At 41.0% G+C, this 23,732-nt stretch overlaps 1 protein-coding gene across 4 annotated transcripts; it reads left to right on the top strand.

The window, feature by feature from the left end:
* Positions 1–76: 76 nt before the first annotated feature.
* Positions 77–23,356, top strand: ACER2 (alkaline ceramidase 2). 4 transcript variants are annotated; one of them, XM_042826901.1, is made up of 7 exons: positions 3,091–3,157; positions 4,263–4,381; positions 9,258–9,372; positions 10,302–10,443; positions 14,145–14,282; positions 19,317–19,454; positions 20,114–23,356. In XM_042826901.1, the coding sequence occupies exons 2-7, from the start codon at positions 4,343–4,345 to the stop codon at positions 20,298–20,300; spliced, it is 759 nt and encodes a 252-aa protein (XP_042682835.1). In that variant the 5' UTR covers positions 3,091–3,157; positions 4,263–4,342; the 3' UTR covers positions 20,301–23,356. The 4 variants fall into 4 exon arrangements, with proteins under 4 accessions (XP_042682836.1, XP_042682834.1, XP_042682835.1 ...); XM_042826902.1 differs by lacking the exons at positions 3,091–3,157; positions 4,263–4,381 and adding an exon at positions 77–681; XM_042826900.1 differs by lacking the exon at positions 4,263–4,381 and having other exon boundaries at positions 3,025–3,157.
* The last annotated feature ends 376 nt before the right edge of the window (positions 23,357–23,732 follow it).

Here is a 23,732-nt window from a genome sequence, read left to right on the forward strand (position 1 = left end):
GACCTCTCTCGCCAGAGGGCGTGGCGGGAGGCAGCTTCCGGCCCGTCAGTGCTTGGCGATGGTTGAGCCGCTTCCGGCTGTCGTGAGAGCAGGTTGGGGCGGTCGTTGGGCGATGGGCTGCAGAGCAGCGGTTTTGACCCAGAAAAAACTCCAGGCCGCCTAAACCCCCGGCACTGCCGCAGGTGCGGGCCGACGGGGAGCTACGTAACGGGACGATGTGAGGCAGCCCGGCCTCCAAAGCGAGCACGTAGCTGCATGATCACTGCGGTTTGAGTAACCGTCCCTTGTGGAAACTGAGTGGATGGCTTTGATAATTGTTAGAAATGTACTTCTTTCCTTCCACTGCATGCTTTTGCTTTCCAAACTTCAGAGTTTCGGCTAATGTGACTGAATCCACCGTGCACAAGAGTTCAAATTTAGCAATCGTGCTATCTTCTTAGAGCAGGAAGAGAAGTCCAGGGCTGGTGCAACTGACAAACCACAGCCAGAGACTCCAGGAGTTGCAAGCAGCGTGCTTCTGGGAAAGGGATTGCTTAAAGGAACTGAGAATGCTGGAAAAGCTTTAATGTCTTCAGGGAAGCAAAAACTTGCTCTGGAGAGAGCTTGCAGCATTTAAAACTCGGTAACAGAGATTTTCCAACTGACTCCTAATTCCAAAATGTGGGGCATGTCTGTTCTCAGGTATGGACGTTACTCTCAAATGTTTAATTTTTTTTTTTTTTTTTTTTTTTTCTTCCAATAAAGACATGGGAATGACACAACCAAAATCCTAGAGTGACAGCCTGCATCTTTAGGAGAGCAATGCCAGCTGACTGAACAGTAAGACACAAAGCAACATGATTTTATCACTCAGGTATACTGATGAAATTTTTTAGCAATTTTCACTTTGTCGTTTAGAAAGCAGAGAGGAAAAGGGCACAGTTGTCTGGAGAAACATTATATGTAGCCTTAACACTACACTTTTGTCGACACTGTGTTTGAAAACTAGAAGATTTGAAGAACTGAACTATTGACTATCTACATACTGTTAGCAACTGGCAGGACAATATGGCTAGTAGGCATGGGACACTAAAAAAATTTTTAGGACTGCATTGATGGTTAAATCATGTGAGCAGTTGGCTCCTTATGCTGCATGGGGAATCTAACAAGTGCCATGAGAGATCTTCAGAGGAAAATCCTGCCTTGCATCTATGTCATACAATTAGTTTGTCCAAAGAAGGGCAACAAAGCTGGTGAAGGGTATGGAGCACAGTCTTTTGGGGGTAGCTGAGGGAATTGGGATTGTTTAACGTGAAGAAGAGAAGGCTTGGGGAGGCGTTACCACTCTCTACTATTGTCTGAAAGGAAGCTGTAGCAAGGTGAGGGGTGTCCTCCCAGGCATCTGGTGATAGGACAAGAGGAAATGGCCTCAAGCTGCACCAGAGGACGTTCAGGTTGGATATTAAGAAGAATTTCTTCTCTAAAGGAGTGGTGAGGTATTGGAACAGACTGCCCAGGGAAGTGGTGGAGTTACCGTCCCTGAAAGTGTTCACTTAAAGGGTAGATGTGGCAGTGAGGGAAATGGCCTAGTGGACATGGTGATGGGTTGATGGTTGGACTAGATGATGTTAGAGGTCTTATCAAGCCTTGATGATTCTATGATTGGGAATTATGTCATTTCTTTAGGAAAAGAATTCCATCCATTTTTACTTAAAATAAGAAAAAATGCCTTTTTTATTAAAGACAAACAATGCAGTCACAGAGTGTCTTGAGTTGCTAGATCTGTCCTAGAACTGAACAGTTGATATGGCTGAAACAGGAAATACCATCATTGTGTGCAAATTGTCTTCTAGGGGCGAAGTCCAGGTATTACTGCACACAGATCAGCTTTCACTTAAGCGTGCTTCCTTTAAAAGGCAACCTGCCAAGGCCTGAGTAAGCCAGAAACCTTTGCTTCAGATGAAGTAGTTGAGTTCCAGAGGCTTGCTCTCTGTATAATCAATGGATATCAAGATGTTACAATCACAATGTATAATCAATGGATATCAAGATGTTACAATCACAATATAAACAAGAGAGTTAGGAAAGTGGACTATGATAACAAAAGAGAATAAATGGAAGGCTTACCCTTATGCTGGGCTCACCACAAAACACCAGAAAGAGGGATCTCCAGACAAGAGCCTTCCCCACTGGTAGCCACCTCTTAAATAGGTCTAGGAGGGGTGGATTGCCTTCACCTGTGCTCCTCTGGCTGACTCATGGCTTGCCTCAGGTGATCAATCAGAGGTTCAGGCCATGACTCAATAGTTCCCATACGCTCTCCTTTGCCTGTCTGCTGCACTGTCTGTGACTATGGGGAGAGGCAGATGAACAGACGGACGGGTAGTGGGAAGTGTGTGTGGGTGCGTGTGGAATGCTGGGCCAGCTAATGTACCATCTCCAGCCTAAGAACCTGGAGGTGCCTGCAGGAACGTATCTAGAGTACCGTGTCCCATTCTGAGCCACTCAGTTCAAGAAAGGAAACTTCTTGAGCGTCCAGCTGAGGGCGACAAAGATGATTAGGAATCTGGAGCATCCGTTTTGCGTGGAAAGCCTGAGAGACCAGGGTTCAGCCTGGAGAAGCGGCTTCTCCCACAGAAAAGAGATCTCATCACTGCTTATAAATACCCAAAATGCAGGAGTTCAGAGGATGGTACAGCGAGATGGTGCACCAGGCTCTTTTCAGCTGAGAGGACAAGGGGCAAAGCAGCGCAGAAAAAACGTGACAAGCCATTTTCATCCAAGTGTTAGAACGAGCACTGTTAATGCACACAAAGGAAGGCGGGCTGGGAGAGGGCAGGAAGGAGGCGGGCAGGCTGCGCGCTGAGCACAGGGCAGAGAAACAGGAAAGAAACGCCTGGGAAGCGCCCCATGGCACGAAGCAAGCCCCGACAGCCACAGCCACGCAAACCGGGCCGCCCCGCCACTAGGGCGGGGCTGAGGGAGGTGGGAGGGAGGAGAGCCGCCCCGCCCTCCCCGCTCCGCCCCGCCCCGCCGAGCCGCGGTCGCCGGGCAGGGGCGGGCGGGCGCCATGGGCGCGATGCTGTGGTGGGACCAACTGCGGGCCGGCAGCTCCGAGGTGGATTGGTGCGAGGACAACTACACCATCGTGCCCGCCATCGCCGAGTTCTACAACACGGTGCGCGGTGGGAGGGAGGCGGGGCCGCGGGCCGGGCACAGGCGCGGGCTGCGAGGGCGGGTCTGGCGCCTGCCCGGGCACGGTGCCTCTTCGGCTGGCGGTGCTGAGGGGCTCGCGGAGGGGCTCCGCCGGTGTCCTGCCGGACGCGGTACCAGGAGTGACAGCCAGCTGTGCGGTTTCGTATCGCAGGCGCAAAAATCCGGAGGTTTAGACAGGGCTGCGAGCTACGAGCGAACGGCGTGCATGTCCTCCTGACCGGTGCTGGCCCGCTCGCGGGTGTCCCGTGCCGTGCTGCCGCAGCTGCTGTCCAGTGGTGCAGGTGTAAGTCTGCCCGACGGCGTGCCGGGCAGGGGCGGGCCGCTAGCAGGCAACTCGGTGTCTGCAGGCAAAACCATGTTTTAGAGCTTTGCCTTCTCCCAGAGCCAAAGTTAGAGGAGCAGTTTGACAGAGGGCTGCAGGGTGCAGTCAGCGCAGTGCTGCTGGGAGGAAGAAACGTGAAAAAAGGAGGGAGAGGAAAGAGGACCGAAGTAATTATTACTTCCTCTAGGAGCCCTGTTTCACTCCTGACTCCTGTCATCCCAGCCCAGAGCTGCTGTGGAGTGCTGCTAGGGAGCACTGGTGGAAGAGTATTCCCCACCGCAGAGATCTGGGAGGGGAGCGCTGCTCCCAGCATCCTGTTTATTCATCTGAGAGTTTGCAGTGACAAACAGATCCAACAGGGAGTGAGATCACACATCATCGGGCTTTCTGGTGATGTGCTTTACCATGTCACTGGGAGGGAGCGCTGCAAACAACATGCCTCTGGTGTTGCTCTGGGTTTTATGTTCTGTGGCAGGTGTGAGGTGGGATTTCTGCTTTGTCTGACTTACGTACTTCAAAATGGCCTTTTAATTTCTTCCCCAAATTCTGTCCTTGTCTGAGCTCTCTTTCAGACTGTGTTTCTTGACTGCTAACATCAGATGCTAGTGCTGTACTTCTGTGAAGGAAGGAGGTGTCTCGAGTGTTCATCCCTCACAGGAGTGTGTACCCAGGGATGCACTCCATTTATAACAAATAGTTCAACTGTGCATGGTGTACATGGCTAACCTGTTGTTTTTCCTTGTAGCTCAGCACCAGAGTCATCTGAGTGGTGTATCGTCTGTGTTTGAGGGTGTGTGGTGAAACAGTCTGCTTTCTTTGTTTCTGATGTCACTGTGCAAGAACCAAAAACAAAGGGAGGAAAAGGTCAGGATAAACAACAAGTTTCTTGAAGAAGCGATGTGTTTTGAAGCCAGCAATGCAGGGGGTTGGATATCCTTCTGACTGCTCTGAGCTGATGAGCTGTGGCAAGAAAGCTTGCAAAATGCTGGGAGCTGCAAGTATGTCCAGGTGATTAACTCAGCTTCCAGACAAGCAGAGAGGCACAACACAGAGCTTACCCTGAAACTCTCTGTATTGCAGAAGCATCATCCAAATTAGCTAATTGTACATCAAAAACATGGGGAGTAGAGGCTGTGTTGAGGGTAGATTTGCTTCAGTAGTGAAGAGATTATGGAGACTGACTTCTGTATTTGCAGCTTCTGAAAACTAATTTGCAGTGAATTGTTGGGGGCTGAGTGATTGTGTTGCTGGAGAGAGAGATTCTTACAGCTTGGCAGGAAAGATTTGGCCCTGACAGGTGCTGCAAGTGGACTCTGAATTTTATTCCTTCTTAGATGTTTCTGTTCTGACACTGACTGAAAACCTTTAGAAGTTTCAGGTAACATTCTTCAGCAGACCTGAATGTGGGATCTGGGTCTTCAAGCTGTAGATTAAAACCTTGCTAATCCGCATTTTAGATTGCCACAGCTAAGTCAGAGATGTCGTTTGGGTCTCATGCAGTATATAAGCAGAAAACTGGAACAGCTTATCTGAAACATATTTAGAAAGATCCATTTAATTATTCTTGTGGGACTCAACGTTATGCGTAAATTTAACTTGATCTTGTTAAAAAGCAAATCAAAGTGCTCATCAGGATTGAGTAGAAGAATATCTGTTCAGCAGTTCTGCACGAATTAGTCGCACAATTTTTATAAAACGTACACGTCCAAGATGATTTCATGTTACACACTAAAAATATTTCATAACTAGAAAATTATAAGAAAACTAGCTTTTTTTTAAATTTTATTTTGCTATTTAATAATTAATCCTTATACAGTGTAATCTTACTCTTGAACAAAAGCACATACCTCCACACACTAAAAAAAAAGATTACATGTGCAGAGGTATTTGCAAAAGAAAACAAAACAAAACAAAAAAAATTTCTGGAAAAACTGAAAACTCTAACTTTTTTTGTTACTAGTGAAATTGGTACTTTTCAGTTTAGTGTTTTATATCCAATTGTGCATATATTTATTGCCAAATTTCCCTTTGAAGAGTATTGCCAGTGGTTTTATTCCTTGTCTGGTCTGTAGTAGCAAGGAGATAAATGTTTTTAGAGGCTCTTAGATTGAGAATATGCTTATACTCTGGCAACACCCTTTTTACTACTTTAGTATTGCAATATATGTATGTGGTGTGCTCTTGTGTCAGAATGCTAAAGATACAAACCTCTAACTTCACTGAAGAGATATTCCGTTTTTGCTTCCCATTCTCACAAGACATGCAGCCTCAGTGGCTGAATGCTGCAGCTGCTAGCAGTCTGACTTAGCAAATAGTAAATAATTTTTGGTAAGACCATGGGAAATATCACACACAGACTGCGTGGGCAAAATTATGTGGTCGTGATCTGAGCTGGCCACTGGAATTCCATCTGTGTCCTGCATTCTTTTCATACAAGTAAGTAGTTGGAAATTAAAAGTAGAGGTCCAGAATTGTTTAATGCCAGAAGATGGACGTTTATTGATGGGCTTCTTACCTTTTCCTGTAACTTTGAATTACCTTTTTGTAAATCCCAAAGGAAATTCTAGGTACTCCTCTTCTTTAAACTCCTTGCACTGATCTTAACTTTATAGACTTTTGAATTGTACATTACCAAATCTTATAGGCCAGTTGTGTATTACGTGAAAACTTGTTTATGCAACATACTTTCTAAAATCAGAGCCCAGTGGATAGGTGCCTCACTTATTTGGGAAACCTGGCATTAATCCTGGCAGTGATTCTAAGGGTGCGGTTCTTGTAGGGAGCCAGGCTGATAGCAGAGGCTGAAAGCCAGCTAGTCAGCTCTCGTGTTGATGTAGTTAACTGTGAACTTGAAACTAAGAGAACTTAAGCAGCATATTTCAGATCATGTTCCAGAGCTCTGGTATGAATACAGCTTTTGGAAATTACTGTGTGTGGAATATAAGAAACAAAACTGAGTTATTTCATGAAAGAGAGGCAGTAGTATCATGTTTTATTTCCAAACTTAACAGAAAAGAATTTGGGCATCAAAATTCTTTCGGATTTTACAATGATATGTAATTTCCCTGTAGGCCATTGCAGTGAGTATAAATCTAGCCTAGTTTTTACTCAGTGTGATTACTTAGTCTGATTTACTTTACTGAAAAGATTCTTTTTCACATTCCTTAGTTTATAATCATTTTTTGGGTTGTTTTATTTTTTTTCCTTGATATCTCTTTGACCTAACCTTGGCTTAAAATGTTCAGAGCATTCTGAGGCTCTCGGAGGACCTGCTTATATTCCATCATCCCTGCTGCCAGTCATTGTTTGTTTCCAATCTGCTGTAGGATAAGGAGAGCCTTCCCACTCTCTGCTTGTAAAAGAAGGTAGCAGACTACAACTCTGGTCCATGAGTATGTTCCAGATGGCCCAGTATATCTTTGCTGCACAGTGGTGGGTGGCTTTTATGTGAATGAAAGATGTTTGCATGAACATATTTGGGTGAATGTGGAGGTTTTATGCAACTTAAGCAAATTTGTCTCTTAAAATGTGATTTAGGACATTGTCTGTAAATAAGTCTTTGGTCTTTCTGTTGCATCCTCAGGGATGTGCTGCACTCTGGCATTGCTAGGTGCCTCCTGCCATTGTAGTGGTGGCAGGATTTGCTGCCTTGGTGGATTGAGGTGTTCTGTTGCTACTTAGGAGGTGCTTTGTCTACAACACTGCAGACAGCTTTTTCATAACTGTGAGGCTGGTTTCATACTTCAGCTTGCAGGAAGAGAGAAAGGATTAATTAGACGACAGTTTGTAAAGACGTTTAAATGAAACTGGTAAGGCTCTGGCCTGCTCTGCACTCGGGCAGCTTTGACCACAGTCTGGAGAAGTCTGGGAGCAAGGCAGAGTAAGCTGGCAGTTCAAAGCTGAGCAGTGTGAGTGGCTTCTGTGAAAACGTCCTTGAGGGGCCTGGTCTGTGTCAAAATGAGCCAGAGGATTTTGTCCTTCCTCATGTTGGTTTAGAAGGGCAATCCAGTGGGAGCAGAGCAGTAGCTCTGTTCTAGTATTTCCCCATTGAGACTGGTTATCGTTGTGGCCCAACTGCTAGAAGCATGGTGACTTCTCCTCGTGGTAGGAAACTCATGCTTTTTGTCTCTGAAAGCTGCCACGCTCTTTTCTCTTTCTATCCATACCCTCTTTTCTCTTTGTCTTTGCACCCCACCATCAGGCAACCAGATGTTCATGGCAGTGAAACTGTCTGTGCGCTTTTCATGGAGCCTTAGGACACATGCTTCAGCAGATGTTAGTTTGTTAAGGTGTCTAAAGATGGTGTCAGTACAGAAATTTCTTCCTGCTGTTTTTTTCTAGTGGCTGCTCTAGCTTTGTTCTAGGTAGAGAAGATACAGGATTTTACATCTCTAAAATGAGCATGTGATAGATCTTTCTAAGTGTTTTACTTAAATGAATTTTGAAAGAAATGCAGCTTGTCTTTGAGGAGGTACCTTCAGTGTGAAGGAAAGTGGCACACATGAAGTAGAAAAGCTACTGCTATAGTTATTTGTCAGTTTGGATGCCAAACTAGGAGTATGTTTTGACGAGTCTTGCAAAAGTTAAATTAGATGTGCCCATTTTAGTCACTGCAACCTCTGCTTTCACATTGTCTGAGACAGTTGAATGGTGGATAGTTATGAAATGAATAAATGCCTTCTCTGTATGCCGTTCCTGAATCCTTTTCTATTAGATTTTTATTCATGTCATTAAGTGTCCATGAATGTCTGAGGGGAGGAGATCTATCCCAAAGGAATGCTGTTTATCACAGAATTCTTTTATAAGTCCATTTTAGGGGGACGTTGCTAGAGATTATTTTGTCACGTGCCTCGGTTAGCTGCAGAGATTGTGAGGAGATCAAGGCTGGGAAGTTCATCCTTGCCCTTGTCCCATTGTGAAGTAGCAGTATGTCTGTGGCTGGCCTTCAGCATAGGCAATTTCTTACTAAAAGAACTGTATGATACTGCAGTAACAGCTCCTGCTAGTGACAGGTAAAGCATTTTCAGCGTGTAACCAAAGAATGATGCTTTGGATTGTTGCTAAGCAATTAAAAACGGATCTTTGTTCAAGACACATATGCTGCATTAAAATAATAAAGTTATCAATTGTCTTTTGACAATAGTCAAAATACTAGTTTTCAGTTTTATTTTTTCACTTCTGTAACGGAGAACCAGGGGAAGAAATAAAGTGTATAGAGGATTTACAACTTAAAGCTTTCTTAACCCTTCGAAAAATGGTTCAAACTCTTTCAGCTTAACTTTGTGTTTCAGGTCTGCCAAACAATAGCAATTGTTCATTGACCTGACTTCAACAAAACTGAACAGCCTATCTAGTGCTTTTTCCATGCTGGATTTGACAAGGACTGAGAAGAGAATTCACTTGCTACAGCTCCCTGCTGTTAATCTGTTTGCTGTTGAAGACTTCCTGAATTACAGCAGAGTATTTGCAGCCTTCTAATAAAATTCCTCTGGAAATAGACTTGAAAAGTCATTTAAACGTGTGACTAGCCACAATTTACATTGCTTGGAGTTTTATGCTTTTACTAGCTTATGAAGTTCAGCTTAATGATACTTTGCAAAAACTGATCTGCTTTGGCAGAATCCGAGAACCACATTTTATTGAGCTGAGGTATCACTGAATGACTTTTTGTAGATGGATTATCCTATAGAAACTAAATGTTTATTTTCTGTCTTTGTGATACTTTTTTTTTTTTTAATAGATAAGCAACGTCTTGTTTTTTGTTTTACCACCCATATGCATGTGCTTATTCCGTCAATATGCAACCTGCTTCAACAGTGGAATATATTTAATATGGACTCTACTAGTTGTGGTCGGTAAGTTGATTAATCTCTGTTTGCCTGCTCATGCATGAACGAGAGAGGAAATCGGTTTTTCCTGCTTGTGCATGATTGTTTCTGCAAAACAAAGCAATATTGACGTCTGTAGAAGAGTTTGCTTGCACTTGCTTGAAGCAAAAGTAGATGTAGTTTCTGAAAGGAAAATGCCTCTTGCAGTTGGAGTCCGGAGGGACTTTGACCTTAGTTCTGCACCCTTTTTGTCTCTCCTTTGTACAAGTTCTGTTATTGTATCCAGGCTTACACTAGAGCAGTGCTGACTCTCCATCCTCTGATGCTGAATTAATGATTGCTAAGAGTTCTTAACAAAACTGGAGAACATAACAGGTTTTGCTTAGTAGTTAGACATTTTAATGACTGATCCACAGATTTAGCAATATTGTAGATGGCAAATTCTTGAACTTTTTCAGTTCTACAAGCACTGACAACTTTAAAGGGGGTACTCAGAGTTATGTGGGCCATGTGCCACTTTCCACTTGTAAACTTAGATTGTATAGTCATCACATGCTGCTTTCCATCTTCATGTTATCCGTTCTTGTGTTATTGAGAAAACTGAGAAAATTCAGAAAGAGCATTTGAATTCACTTCTTAATTGTATTTACATTTAAATTTACTACACGATGGTTTTTTTTTTGCGTATATTTACTTCTCCACTTGGAGATGGCACCTTTAGCTCCCTCTTTGGCAATGTGTGTGTTTAATAGTTATCTATATTTATTTATTGATTCATTTAATATGAGGTGCTGATGTTTTAGTTTGCTTTTTTAGACAAGCTGGTGTTTTGCTTTGTTTTTTTTTCTAGATCAGATTGTATGAACTATTTGCTATGAATTCCTGATAATGAGCAGCGTGTTTTAGTCTGTACAGCACTGTAACTACTGACTGTAACTTCTGATCAACTCTTTCAGGAATTGGATCTGTTTACTTTCATGCCACCCTCAGTTTCCTGGGCCAGATGCTGGATGAGCTGGCTATACTCTGGGTTCTTATGTGTGCTCTTGCCATGTGGTTCCCTAGAAGATATCTACCAAGAGTTTTTCGGAATGACAGGTAATCGTGCAATGTAGTACACATGCCTGTTTCTTGAAACATTTCATCTTATGTTCTTTTTGTTCAGGAGTCCTGAGTCTGTGTTCCTGATGTTGAGTTTTATGCCCTGAAACTTCAAGTTTTGGGATGTGATGATTGACTCTGAAAGTGCCTATTCTTGTTAGCTCTAGAAAGACATGAATAGTTTATGTAAGTTGCACCTGAAATGAAGTAACAGGTACTATCTTCTCATGTTCCTTTTGTGTATCCGGGATTATACATATGAGAATGTACCTGTGGAAGTCAGCTTAATGTTTATCTGAACATTTAAGCCAGAGGTTAAATGTAGTTTGTAAGTATTCAAAGACTAAGTATGCTGTTTGTTTAGAAGTCTCTCATTGCTGCAATGGATGTTTTTTTATTGCAGCTTTAAAATAGAATCACAGGATCACCAAGGTTGAAAAATACCTCCAAGATCATCCAGTCCAACCATCCACCTAGTACTAATATTTCTAAACTGTGTCCCTTAGTACAGCGTCTGAATGTTGCTTGAACACCTCCAAGGATGATGACTCAAGCACCTCCCTTGTACAGCCCATTTCAATGCCTAACCCTCTCACAGAGAATAATTTTTTCCTAATATCCAATGTGAACCTCCCATGGTACAACCTGAGGCCATTTCCTCTAGTCCTGTTGCTAGTTAGGTGGGAGAGGATGCCAACCCCCACCTTGCCACAAGCTCCTTTGAAGAAATTGTGGGGAGTTATAATGTCTCCCCAAACCTCCTCTTCTCCAGCCTAAACAATCCCAGCTCCTTCCCCTGCTCCTCCTGGAGACATGCTCCAGACCCCTCACCAGCTATGCTAGCCTTCTCCGAATGTGCTTCGATGTCTTTCTCGTAGTCAGAGCCAAAACTGAACATAGTACTTGAGATGTGGCCTCACCGGAGCTGAGTACAGAGTTACGATCAGCTCCCTGCTCTTGCTGGCTTCACTATTTCTTATATAAGCCAGGATGTCATTAGCCTTCTTGGCTGCCTGGGTACACCGCTGACACTTGTTTAGACAAGCATTAGCCCACAGCCCCAGGTCCGTTTCTTCCACACAGTCTTCAAGCCATTCTGCCCCAAGCCCTTTCTGGGCTGAGGCCAGTGGCATGAAGTTCAACAAGAAGAGCATTATAACCAGAGTTTAAAGAATCTGTTTGTGATTTTTTTCCCCCTTACATAGAAAATATGGTGTAATCTTTGTGCATATTGTTCTTTTATGCATAAAAAATCTGACATAATGAAGAGGTGGAATAACAATGGAATAATAATGGAATAATGGAATCGCAGCGCCAGTGTTCTGCTCTCTGAAAACTGCTAAGGCTCCTTCCTTTTTCTTTCTCATACTATTGTCTACTTTCTTCATTTTTTATTTCCTTGACATATACTCAATTAGAAAATGCTTTCACAGAGAAGGTTGTTGCCTGCATTGAGTATTCCTCAAAATAGCTTGCACTGTGAGGAGTATATCTTGTATTATCATATGTAGTCCGTAATGCAATAGCTTTGCCAAGTTATTACCACGAATTTAGTACTTTTTCATACTGTAATGTAGTCCTGTTGTAAGATACCATATACTTAAAGAGCAAACAGAGGTTTTCATGAGATTATTTGGTAGATTACATGACTTTTAGATAGTTAGTTAAAGTGAAGAACTGTTCAGTCTCCTGAATAATTTCTCTAACTGCACATACATTGTTCCTCAAAAGCCTGAAGGAATTCTTGCATGTTATATATCACCATATTCTGATAGTTTGTTTTATAGATTTGTAGAATTAGCCATAAGGTTAAGTGATATCCTTTCTAAAAGGAGTAGTAATACTTTAGTGGAGAAATCCTGTTTCAACTTGGTGATAAAACTAAAGTGATACATAATGATCTGGCTGTTTATAATCGATCCATAAAAATACAGAGATGAACTGAAGGATGTACCCCATGCTCATGTTTTTACAATACTATTTTCCTAAAGACTGTCAGTATTTGTTAAGATTTTGCTTTCTTTCTGAAGTGCACAGAAAAAAAAAAGAATTTTAATGGACAAAAACGTCTATCTGAGAACAGATCAGATTTATGCATAGACATATAAAGGAAGGTGATGCTCCTCCTCTACTCTGCCCCACTGAGGCCACGTTTAGCATACTGTGTCCAGTTTTGGGCTTGCCAGTTCAAGAAAGACAGAGATCATCTAGAAGGAGTCCAGCAGAGGGCCACAAACATGATAAAGGGCCTGGAGCATCTCTCCTATGAAGAAAGGCTGAGTATCCTGGGTCTGTTCAACTTGGGCAAAAGAAGACTGAAGGGGATCTGTTAAATGTTTGTGAATATCTGAAGGTTGGTGGGACTAAACCATGAACATAGGAAGTTCCATATAGTCATACAGAAGAACTTCTTTATGGTAAGGGTGACAGAGCGATGGAACTGGTTGCCTAGAGAGGTTGTGGAGTCTTCTGTGGAGATATTTGAGACTCGTCTGGACACCTACATGGGTGACTATACTGTTCCTGTAGGGAACCTGCTTCAGTGGGGGCATTGGACTTGCTGTTCTCTTGCAGTCCCTTCCAACCCCCGCAATTCTATGATTTGGGGATTTTTATATGTACATACACATACATATTTCCATGTTTTGTTTTGTTTAACTTATTTTTCTAGAGTTATATATGCCCAGTACTCTGCTCTGATTTTTTACATTCTTCATCCTTCTCACACTCCGATTTTGAATGTTGAAAATGCTATTATTTACCATGACTGATTCATGGTATCTTCAGTCATTAAGGCACTCACATCAGATCAGACCTTCCTGCTTGTGTAATGTGTTGCCTTCCAACTTTAAAATGCTTTGAAACAAGAGGCCCATGAAATGAGTTTGGTGAAGATGAGGATGATAATACTGATGATCAGGGAATGGTGATAACAGGTGTACTGAGATTCTACTTGAGATGTGGAATTAAAGAGAAAAGAGGCATCCCTGAACATCAACTAGTTTTATGGAGTTGTGGGTCAGTAGCCTGGAGACAGTGTAATGGTCCTATATCTTCCACAGTCCTGTCACAGACTAGAAATGAGTTGTTTAAAAGTCCAAATTTGAAATTTAAAAAACAATGTATGTTTGTTTTAGAAGTTGTCACTGTCCATTTGTGGCCCAACTGTGATTTCGTTGACACAAAGAACGTACTAAACAGACTGTAGTGCGGCTCTAAAAGCAAGGACAGCAATAGTAACAAAAATATCCTAAAAATCCATGTTAAAAGCAAGAAGAATCATGACACAAAGCTGATTTGAGGAAGTACAGTGCTGGATACAGAGAAGATCTTGCTCTCAGCTTCTTGTGGAAGAAGAAAAATTGGAGCAGGTTCTTAAGATTTTGAAACCAGTGGTTAGTGTGGGTCTGTGTACACATGCACACATATGTCTATGTATATACAAGGCTGCTTTGGAAGACTGTAGTTCAGGAAAAGGCTAGCTATGTGATTAACTCTGTATGCAGAGTATGCACTCTGTATGCGCTTGTGTGCAGGATCCTCATCCATTTTATATGCACATTGTCATTGCACTCCTGACCACACGCAAAAAAAATGTAAGCTTTATTATGCTATTAAAGTTGTGTTAAGATTTCTGTCTTTACTGATTAAAAGCTCTGAGTTAAAAGCACTTTTCCTCTCCACAAAAAAACTTTCAGGAGCCGGTTTAAAGCTGCTGTTGGTGTCCTGTCTGGAGTTACTACCTGCCTTGCCTTCATTAAACCTGCCATTAATAACATCTCACTAATGACTCTGGGTGTTCCTTGCACAGCTTTACTCATTGCTGAGTTGAAGAGGTGAGTACATTTCTCCTGAATGCAGTCTCTTTGGAGATCCTTAGGCCACCATACAGTGATAGAGTAGATCTTGCTTCATTGTTTGTGATAGCAGATCAGAAATGCTTCTCCATTGTACAGATCTGGCATGAGATTGCTCTGTAAGTTCAGACATTTTTGGCAAGGATTTTTTTTTCCCTAGGTGATTATACTCATTGCCTCATATAACAGATCAGATGTTGTCTATCTTCTTGCACTGTATCTCTTCCCTCCTCCTGATCTAACTCTATTCATTGTGGAGTTTTGGCAAGTTTCACTCCAGTGACGGCTTTTATACTGTGTAGCACAGGAGTGAGATGATCATATGATCACAGCCTGAGTACTGCAGGGAGCAAGGTCCAAGCATGCATGGAAGACACGCCAGCTCACAGGGCTTACTGTCCGTCTTACATCACACAAATAATAAGCTGGAGCCAGACTGACAAAGATAAGATTAATCGCTAGGTCACAGAGGGTACCTTTCAGTCACCTTAGAAACTGTGAAACCAGACTGCAGGTAGAAAATAGTCTGAGGTTTGTTTTAACATTTTAAAGAGTCCTACCATGACTTTGAGAGACTTTTTTTGCATCTCCTCACCAAGGCAGAAAGGACCAGGCAAGCATCAGCGTATAAACTTCTTTCCTACTTTTCTTCAGTGTCTGAGACAGACTTATGTTGGCTCTTACACTGCATCTGAAAATGTCCATCAAAATAATGTAGAGTAAGACAAAATGCCTGCATTCTAACTGCTTCTGTTGGTGAGATTGTCCTGTTTTCCCACCATATCCTGTTCTGATGTTACTTTCCCTTGCAGTGTAAGCATCTGCAAATCATGTTCTGAATAAGTGTTCTTGTGTCTTTTTTCTTTTGATGTTCTGCTAAGCAGCAGATATTGCTATTGTCAGAGAAATTTGGGAAGCAGCATGGAAGTTCCATGCAGAGGAGAAGGCTGGTAGGTTAAGAATGCTAGTAGGTGTGTCTTATTTTTAAGAAAGCACCAGGGGATCACTGGCAGGGCAAAGGGAAATTTGTGTCTGGCATTGAACTATTATTTGAGCTGCCATTTCAGTTTTCCAGGCATGAGCTCCTGAGAAACTTGAGAGGGTGAATAGTTAAGTGTCTTTAAGGTTTGAATGCTGTTGGATCATATCTAGGAATTAATATGCCTGCATGTACTTGCTCTTTGAAATTCCATGTGGGAAGTCATGTTGCATTAAAATATGTGGAGTTTACCTATCAGGTTTTTTTGAGAATTACAGACACAGAGAAGCCTACCTTTGAAGTGATGATTAAAAGTGGACCTAGAGTGATATATGCTCTCTGAATTACCTATTTGGATAATGTAATAGCTTTGGTATTTTTTTGATGTAAATGTAAAAGGCAGATAATTACAGATTTCATTTTAAGCTATGCTGATCCATGATAAATTCAAATTAGAAGTGGGATCATCCCACCTCTTTTTGCTGAAGAAAAAACAACTGAGACATTATTTAATGCCTGTGATTCTCCTGTTCTCCACTGCTGCAGTCGCTAGGGGGATACAAGGCTGAGTCCTGGCAGGCTGTTGTGGTTCTTAATCTGTGACGCAAATATTTTGGAAAGAAAGGAGAAGAAGTTGCTGAAGTAGAACTTCTTGGTTTAGAGAAGTTTCTTCTGATCTGTGCTTAAATAAGTGTTCTGGTATAATATGTCACAGTGTTATTCCCTTTGTAGGCTGTTATAAATCTTATACTGAATTCTAGCAAATCAGAAACACTTTGTTTTCAAGTGAGAATTTTCTGCCACTCATTCATTTCTGATGAGGAGAGACTATTTGCACAAAAGAGCCTTATGCTCTTAAGTGCAGAACTCATGGAGTAGAGTGCTAAGGACATGCTGTGGATGTAAGATGATCAAAAGAGCAAAAGGCAGTTAAATGCATACTCACTCCCAAAAGACAAGATATTTTACACTTTTTTTTTTCCTTTTTTCTGTTCAAACAGAAAAACTTCGTGGGTGTCACAGGGATACAATCAGCTAGAAAGCAGCTGTGGATTATGTTGCTTGCTGGTCCAGGCCAAATAACAATGAAGATTATAGCATCATCAGATTAGTATGATTTAGTGTCCTCTTCATGCAAGTAACTATTTCCCTGAGCAGATGTGTGGTAGGACATTCTTGTTTAGCTGACATCTCTGTCTTGAGCAGTGAAGACCACACTGCCTTCATGTTTGTTTATGCATATTTGATTCTGCTACTAGCAGTCTCATTGTGGAGGAACTCTATTTCATTGTTTCAGCTTGCTCACATCACTTTTCCTTTGACTAAAAGGTTAAACTAGTTAGAAGTTTAAAACTAGGCTGTCAAGGCAGTCATCTGTGTCAAAATCAAGTTATTAATCAACGTCCGGCAACTACACTGATTTTGAAGAAAAGTTGATAAGTTTTGTTATGGATGCCATGACATTGGAAGATAATACTGTTGGAAGTGTGCACCAGCCCAGTCTCTCATATCCTGGGATACACCAGTCTGGAATACAGCCGTGTTTGAAGTAATGATGATAGTTACCTCTCCCCTTGGTGATAAAACTACTCAGATACTGACAAGTGTGGTCACTCAATGACTAAAGGAGCTGTCTGTTTGAGGTCAAGCCACCTACTTTAAATGGAATGCAATTGCACATATTTATTTACATTCCTCAGACGGGTCCTGGAAAGGCTCCATGTTGTCTGTACACACAACCTTTGCTCAGTCAGAATGCACAGTTACTCAGCATAGCAGTCTAGTCTTACCTGTTGAATAGGAAGAGAGTTTGCCAATATGGTTTCTGTTATAAACCTGTCAAATTGTATTTTTCTCACTGGCTTGTTTCACAAGAGAAAGAATTCTTGTAGCTGTGCTCTAGAAGTCATTAGGCAACTCAATAATCTCCTCAGTCTTTTCTTCATGCTTTTTATAGCCTCTTAAAGGCTATTTGTCAAATGAACTGGAGAATTCAAGCCAAACAAAAAGCCATTTCGTTCCACAATGTGGAATATTGATTTTTTGTGGAAGTCATGTAGATGCCTTTGTCATGGAAGCAGAGATTGTGATACCTGAAGATTAGTGTGATTTTGATTGTGATGTTATTTACAGATGACTTAAAAAAGCATGCCTGACCTAAAGCCAATTTGTGCAGAGGACACTGGAGAAAATTCCCACAAGATTAAGCAGTAGGTAGTTTTTCTGTCATTAATCCACTGGCTATAGAGGCGCCTCCTACTCAGTCTTAGGAGTTTCTTAATCCCAAACACCTCAAAAATGTCAACTAAAACATTCAAGATTAAAAAATACCTTACAGATTTGTGGAGAAAACTGTGCAATTTGCTTAGCTTGCAGTGCACCAGAGCAAGGTAAACTATTGGTTCTGCAATGTATTCAGAAAAATGTTTCGGTAGAGAGTACTTTATTTTCACTTTTTCTGAATGCCTAGCTGGACTCCTTTAGCAAAGCCGTGATAGCTGCTGCAGTTCTGCTTTTCCTCCACAGAGAGGCAGGAGGCATTATCTGTGGGTGCTAGTAGTTAAGAGTGTTTAACATGAGGAAGAATGTAATGAAAAGTTGTAGCTTGAAGACAGAGTTGGCATTACTACTCCTAGTAGAATGCAAAAGAACGTAGTGGGCAGTGTCTTCCTATGAAGGCTGAGTATTCCTTGTACTGGCTGGACAGCTGGCTCACTGATTTACTGTTGACAACTAGCTAAAATAAGTAACTTTAACAAATTACTTTGTCATCTTATTAGTTGATTTGGATCAGATGCTTATTGTATGCATCACTGCTATGAGAATGACTGCTCATTAAGTAAGAATTATCTAGTAGCATTTCAGATTCTTGTGAAGAACACTAAGAGTTTAACAGTTAATTTGAAAAAATGGGGGAAAATCCCAAATAATAGCTTAGGTCAGAAGGCAGGGAAACTGAGCCACACATTCTTTGGCCACGTAGGACTACCCATGTTTCAAGCTAGCTTTGCATTGTAAGTGTCAGGACTGCATCTAATGGTACAAAGAGGCCTAATCTCAAAATAGCAAGTGTGGGTAGAGAGCAAGCTAATAACTTCAAGAGATTATTGATGCTGCCTTTTTTTATTTTAGTCTTTTGAGCAAAGCTGCGTAGTTCTTAGTGTAATTCCAAGACATGGAAAAGAACAAAGCATCATATAGGGGAATAAAACTGTGAGCTTTTGAATAGATCTGCAACACAGGCAGTGCTAGGCACATACTCTTGCATCTCTTATTGTATTTGGTGATGATTACCTGCAGACCTCACTGCATGTGATCACAGCAAATGTTTTCACTACAGTGTCCCTCTATGTTAACAAGTATGGTTTGTTGTGGAGGGAGAGAATTGCAGTTTAGACAATGCGAAGAATTCTGTGTGAGATGTGCATGCCTGCACTGTCTACTGAAACATACTTGTTTGTATCCTATGCCTCTGCTCCTGTGCGTTAGTAGTTCTCTGGAACTGCAATACTGTAGGGGAAAAAAATCAACCAATTAATTAAAAAAAACTCATTCTGTTCCTCTTTATTACCAATCTTCATATAGTTGCAAATCGATGGAAGATAGAATGTGAATAAAATTGACTGATTGCTGAATGGCTAGTTGTTACTGACAGGATGTTTGACTAATTAGTTATTCTACATACCACAGAATCACAGAATCACAGAATTGTAGGGGTTGAAAGGGACCTCATCCCCTCAGTGCTTCAGTGTTTGCTCACCATTTGCTCTTTGGTATTTAAGATAATGCCCAAAACACAGCTACTGATTGAGAGGTTTGTTTTGTAACCTCACGTGCCTCACGTCAGAGTCATATTATTGTAAGTAAAGCTCCACCATTCAGGGCATTTATAGTGGAGGTGTTTTAAAGATGTGCGTAGCCTTTTTTTCCCCTCCTCTCCCCTCCCATATTCTGCTACTTAGAGCCAAAGAGCATCAAGAACCAAGCAAATACTGCTTTGTTTTACAGTAGCTTCTTTGTATTTTTCTCCTCAGGTGTGAAAACCTGCGTGTGTACAAACTTGGTCTGTTTTCAGGTCTTTGGTGGATGCTAGCACTTTTCTGCTGGATCAGTGACAAAGCTTTTTGTGAAATTTGGTCGTCATTTAACTTCCCCTATTTACACTGTGTATGGTAAGTGTTGTGCATAATCTCCATGGTTTGAATCAAGCGTGACAGATCCTCACCACAGTATCATTCTGTGCTGTGTCCATAGGCTGCTAGTGGCTATTTCTGGTTGGTGCTAAATGGATTTACTGGTAAGATTGTAAGCCAGGAGCAAGTCTCACGCTATCCAGGGTGCAGATTTAGAAGGCTATTTTGCCTGATCACATTCTTCAGACACTAAGTTGATTAATTGCAACTGAATTTCCTGTCCCTACTGGCTACTAAAAATCAAAAGCACCGCTCAACTGAAGCAATGACCATAAAGGCTCAAGCATCCACAGTTAATAGCTGAGGATGAAGTGGAAGCAGTGAACAGCTTTTTCTTTTGTCACAGCAAATTGTGACCTCTTATCCAAAGTGCTATAATTCATCATTTCTAAACAACTCTGTAAGGTGGAAAGAGACCAAAAAGCTGCAGACAGTTTATGTAGAGGATGATCCAGTTTTGTAGCTTTATGTATTCTCTGTATTCTTTGCCCGTTGGCGTATAGTAGCACTGTTAGGGACTAGGAAAAGAAGGAGAGTAACAGACTGATTTTAAGTCATGCTGATGTATTTGATAACTTCATTGAAGTCATGTTACTGAATTTTTCTTTTTTTGGTGGGGGGGTTTGCTCTATTCTCAGGCACATTTTGATTTGCCTTGCGGCTTACCTAGGCTGTGTCTGTTTTGCTTACTTCGACGCTGCCTCCGAGATCCCTGAGCAGGGCCCAGTCATAAAGTTCTGGCCAAGTGAGAGATGGGCATTCATTGGTGTTCCGTACGTCACCCTCCTCTGCGCACACAAGAAATCACCGGTGAAGATCACATGAAGTTAGCTGTGGAGTGGGATGGATTTTCAACTTTCATTCCAGCTCAGACAGTATCTAAAACAATGATAAATGAATAGGGTTGTATTTTATCTTCTTAAGATAAGCAGCCTTCCCAAGTCGTAGAAACAGGTGGCAACTGTGTTCTTTCTCCTCCTTCCAGAGAAGAGAGAGGTAACAGGAACATGAAAGCCCTTGAACTATTTTCACTGGTTGGCTCTATTTTGCACTTTTTTTTAAAATGTAGCATTTCATTTGATAAAAATTTTTTCCAAGTGTCAATAACTAGAAATGAAGCCCCTGCAGTAGATCATTTTTCATGCTTGGCTCAGTTTTGTTAACCTCTGTCTTGAGGCATTCTTTATAAGAGAAACTTATCAGAGGCCTGCTGCCATTTTTGTGTCCTCAGCTCTGATGTGTGCGTCCTTCTCGGCTGAGAAGTAGATGTAATTGCACATCGGCCACAAGGGCGTGCTCATGTTCCTCCCATCCTGGAGTGTAACACAGGGATTCTGGATGTGCATCAATTTGGATCAGAAAGCATTTGATTGTTTCCCCAAGTACAGCAGGAGACCAGTGAAAAATGATTATCACTGGATATCTGGCTCAAAGCAATTAGACAGTGTAAGTGTGGAAATAGCTGACAGAAGATCCAGTCCCTAAAACTAAATAGGAATTCAGGGGTTTTGAATGTTCCTGTATTTCCGCTGATTTGTGGACATTAACATGCTGCACGCTTTCCTTTTACAGAAATGTTGTGGGAATCCTTCTCTACCTCTGCAGACATGTTTGGTATTGAATTTGTTATTGAAGCTTACACAGAAATATGTCAGAACACAGATCACCAAAATTGACAGTGTGGTTAAATTGCTAAGACTCCTGAGGTATCTAGCTGTATATTTAATTTGAGAGTTAACTTCTCAGCAAAGCTTTGCAAAGTGACATAAACAGTAGTCCAGTAGTGCTCTGCTGATGATATTTAGGAAAAAAATAGGTAGTATAGGTACCTGCTTAAAAACAAAGAGAAAAGACAGATTTCAGTAATCAATGGAATGTGATATTCAGTCTTGCAGCATTAGAAAGGAATAGTAGATTCAAGCTTTCTGTTAGTTTTCAGCTTGTTTTGTAAGGGGTGCAGTTAGTTTAAAGTTTTACATTGGGATTTAAGTTCTGGAATGCCTATGGTTCTTGCAAGCTATTAATGCTAGATCTGATAACAAAACAGTGCAAAGCACAGGTAAGTTTTTTTAAATATTAGTTGTGATTACTTGGAGAAAATGGGGTCTACTTAAATTCTACCAAATATCAGAACTGTATGTAGGTTAAGGATTTAGATGTGCGTTTTTAGTTAAGTGGTATTTCCTTGTTGGATACTAGACCAAGAAATAACATTTTCTCTATGTTTTGCTACTGAGTCTCATGTCCTTATTTTTTACGAATATGAGTATGTACTCTGTACAATATCATCTTTAGGAAAATGGCTTTTAAGAAGAACTTTGGGGTGAATTAGCTTTCAAGCATTGTAAAATCTTTTTAATAATTTTGTATTCAAATTTATGCTGAGAAAATGGAAGCTGATGCGTATGCTATTACCCGTAAAGCAAAGTTGTTAGTAGGGGATATAACTTCTTGAGAACTTTGAGGTGGGTAAGTAGCCTACTGTCAGATTGATTAATGGATCACAAAAGCAGCCAAATCTTTACTTCATTGCAGCAATGAATATTTATACCACTTGCTTGTAGATTTGTTGGACAGAAACATGGTTTAAGGCACATATTTTTGTATGAAACTTCTTTGTAACTGTACACACAGCAATGTTTGTTACTCGTTGAAAGCCAGCTACTTTTTCCATTTTTTCTTCTCTCCTTGATTCTGAAATGCTCAGTTTTAACCAATTCTCAGGTATTAATCTTGTGATTAGATCCTTATACTGATAGACTTATTGGCTGGAACCCAGCTACGGTTGCTGTCTTCAGATAAAGCCCTACCTTGAGTTAGATTTCTTCAATAGTGCTTACTAAATTATAATAATAAGATATTTTCAATATTGCTTGGGGAATTAGAGATTGCAAATATATGTACTGTTCAGAATGACTGGAGACTTACTGCTTAATATTTTGTTTGAAAGAAAACTGTGATGTGAGGGCTCTAACCATCCTGCAGACAGCTGCTGTCTTCTGCCCTAGAGTCTGACTGCTTATAAAGAAATGATTTTGTAATTTAAAAAATGTAGGGCAATCAGCTATTGCAGAGGTGAATAAATGCAGGTATAGTTCAGAATAATCTCAACTTTATTTATTAACTAACCTCTAACCCTCATACTTTTCATAAGAGATGCTGTGAACAAATATTACTATCCATTGTACGAAACTACACTGTAGATTGGGGGTATTCCAGGTATGAGGGCACTCCAGCATTTTCAGATGTAGTTATTGCACTTTACCTTAAATTATTATTAACTTCTATTCCAACAAAAACCACATTTATTTCAAAAATGAAAAGAAATGCATATTTTGCTTATTCACGGCTTCACAGCTTTACTTTGAACTAAGGCTCCAGTTTAGGATAACATCAGTACAGAAAGAAGTATGTAATTGGCACACCAAGTGGTTTGTACACTGCCCGTATCAAAAAGATGACTAGAAGTGTGCACAAATAGGCCTGTTATCCTGGAGTATGAAATGATGGTTTTAAAATCTTGGAATGCTTCCTTCCTTTGCTGGCAGGAAGTTATTGGGTTTCTAGACTTCTCTTTCAATTAGCATTTTAGTTTAGCTAGAGGAACACAATAGTGTGTTGAACATGATGTGGATTCTTTATAGATAGGTGTTGGTATGTGAGGTGCATCATTATCTGAGTTAAACTTTAGGAATATTTAAGAAAGGATGTTTAGATCTGTCATGGCGAACGCTTGCCAAGTTCACAGTCACTCAGTAAATAGTGTGTAAGGAATTGCTCTGTTTTGCATCTCATTTGAAGTCTGTATACTGAGTATTTGTGGAAAGCATGTAACACTTGGAACATTAAATTGCCTTCAGAATAAATACTGTTTGCCTTTTCATGCTTCATGTTTGTGGAGAGAAGTGCAGCTGCCAGTATAATGCTTTGAAGAAGAACAGTCTGTGATAAGGTTAATTTATCTCAGAAAGGTAAGAGCAGTTTTGAATCTTAGAGGAAGAGAGACACTGCATTAAGTACAAAACCTCCTGCTGTTTTTGTTTTTTGGTTTTTGTTTTTTTTTTACAATCTAAGTAGAACAAATACTTGATTCACTTGCAAGCATGTGAATAATACAGACATGTAGCAAGAAACACCTGAAAACAAGTGGCCTCTATTTCCACAAATCCAGAAAACTGGTTCTGAGTGAGTATGTCTGGAAGAACGAAGAGCATGTCTTCTATATTCATTATCTTAGATTGTGTTTCCACCTTAGGG

Source organism: Centrocercus urophasianus, unplaced genomic scaffold, assembly GCF_019232065.1.
Source record: "Centrocercus urophasianus isolate 14NV4802_14NV808 unplaced genomic scaffold, USGS_Curo_1.0 seq_27, whole genome shotgun sequence".
Classification (NCBI taxonomy): domain Eukaryota; kingdom Metazoa; phylum Chordata; class Aves; order Galliformes; family Phasianidae; genus Centrocercus; species Centrocercus urophasianus.

Coding starts and splice junctions, on each gene's coding strand:
- ACER2 (XM_042826900.1), top strand. CDS start 3,050: ATGGGCGCGATGCTGTGGTGGGACCAACTGCGGGCCGGCAGCTCCGAG. Junction 3,158..9,257: donor TCGCCGAGTTCTACAACACG/GTGCGCGGTGGG, acceptor TTTTTTTAATAG/ATAAGCAACGTCTTGTTTTT. Junction 10,444..14,144: donor AGAGTTTTTCGGAATGACAG/GTAATCGTGCAA, acceptor AAAAACTTTCAG/GAGCCGGTTTAAAGCTGCTG.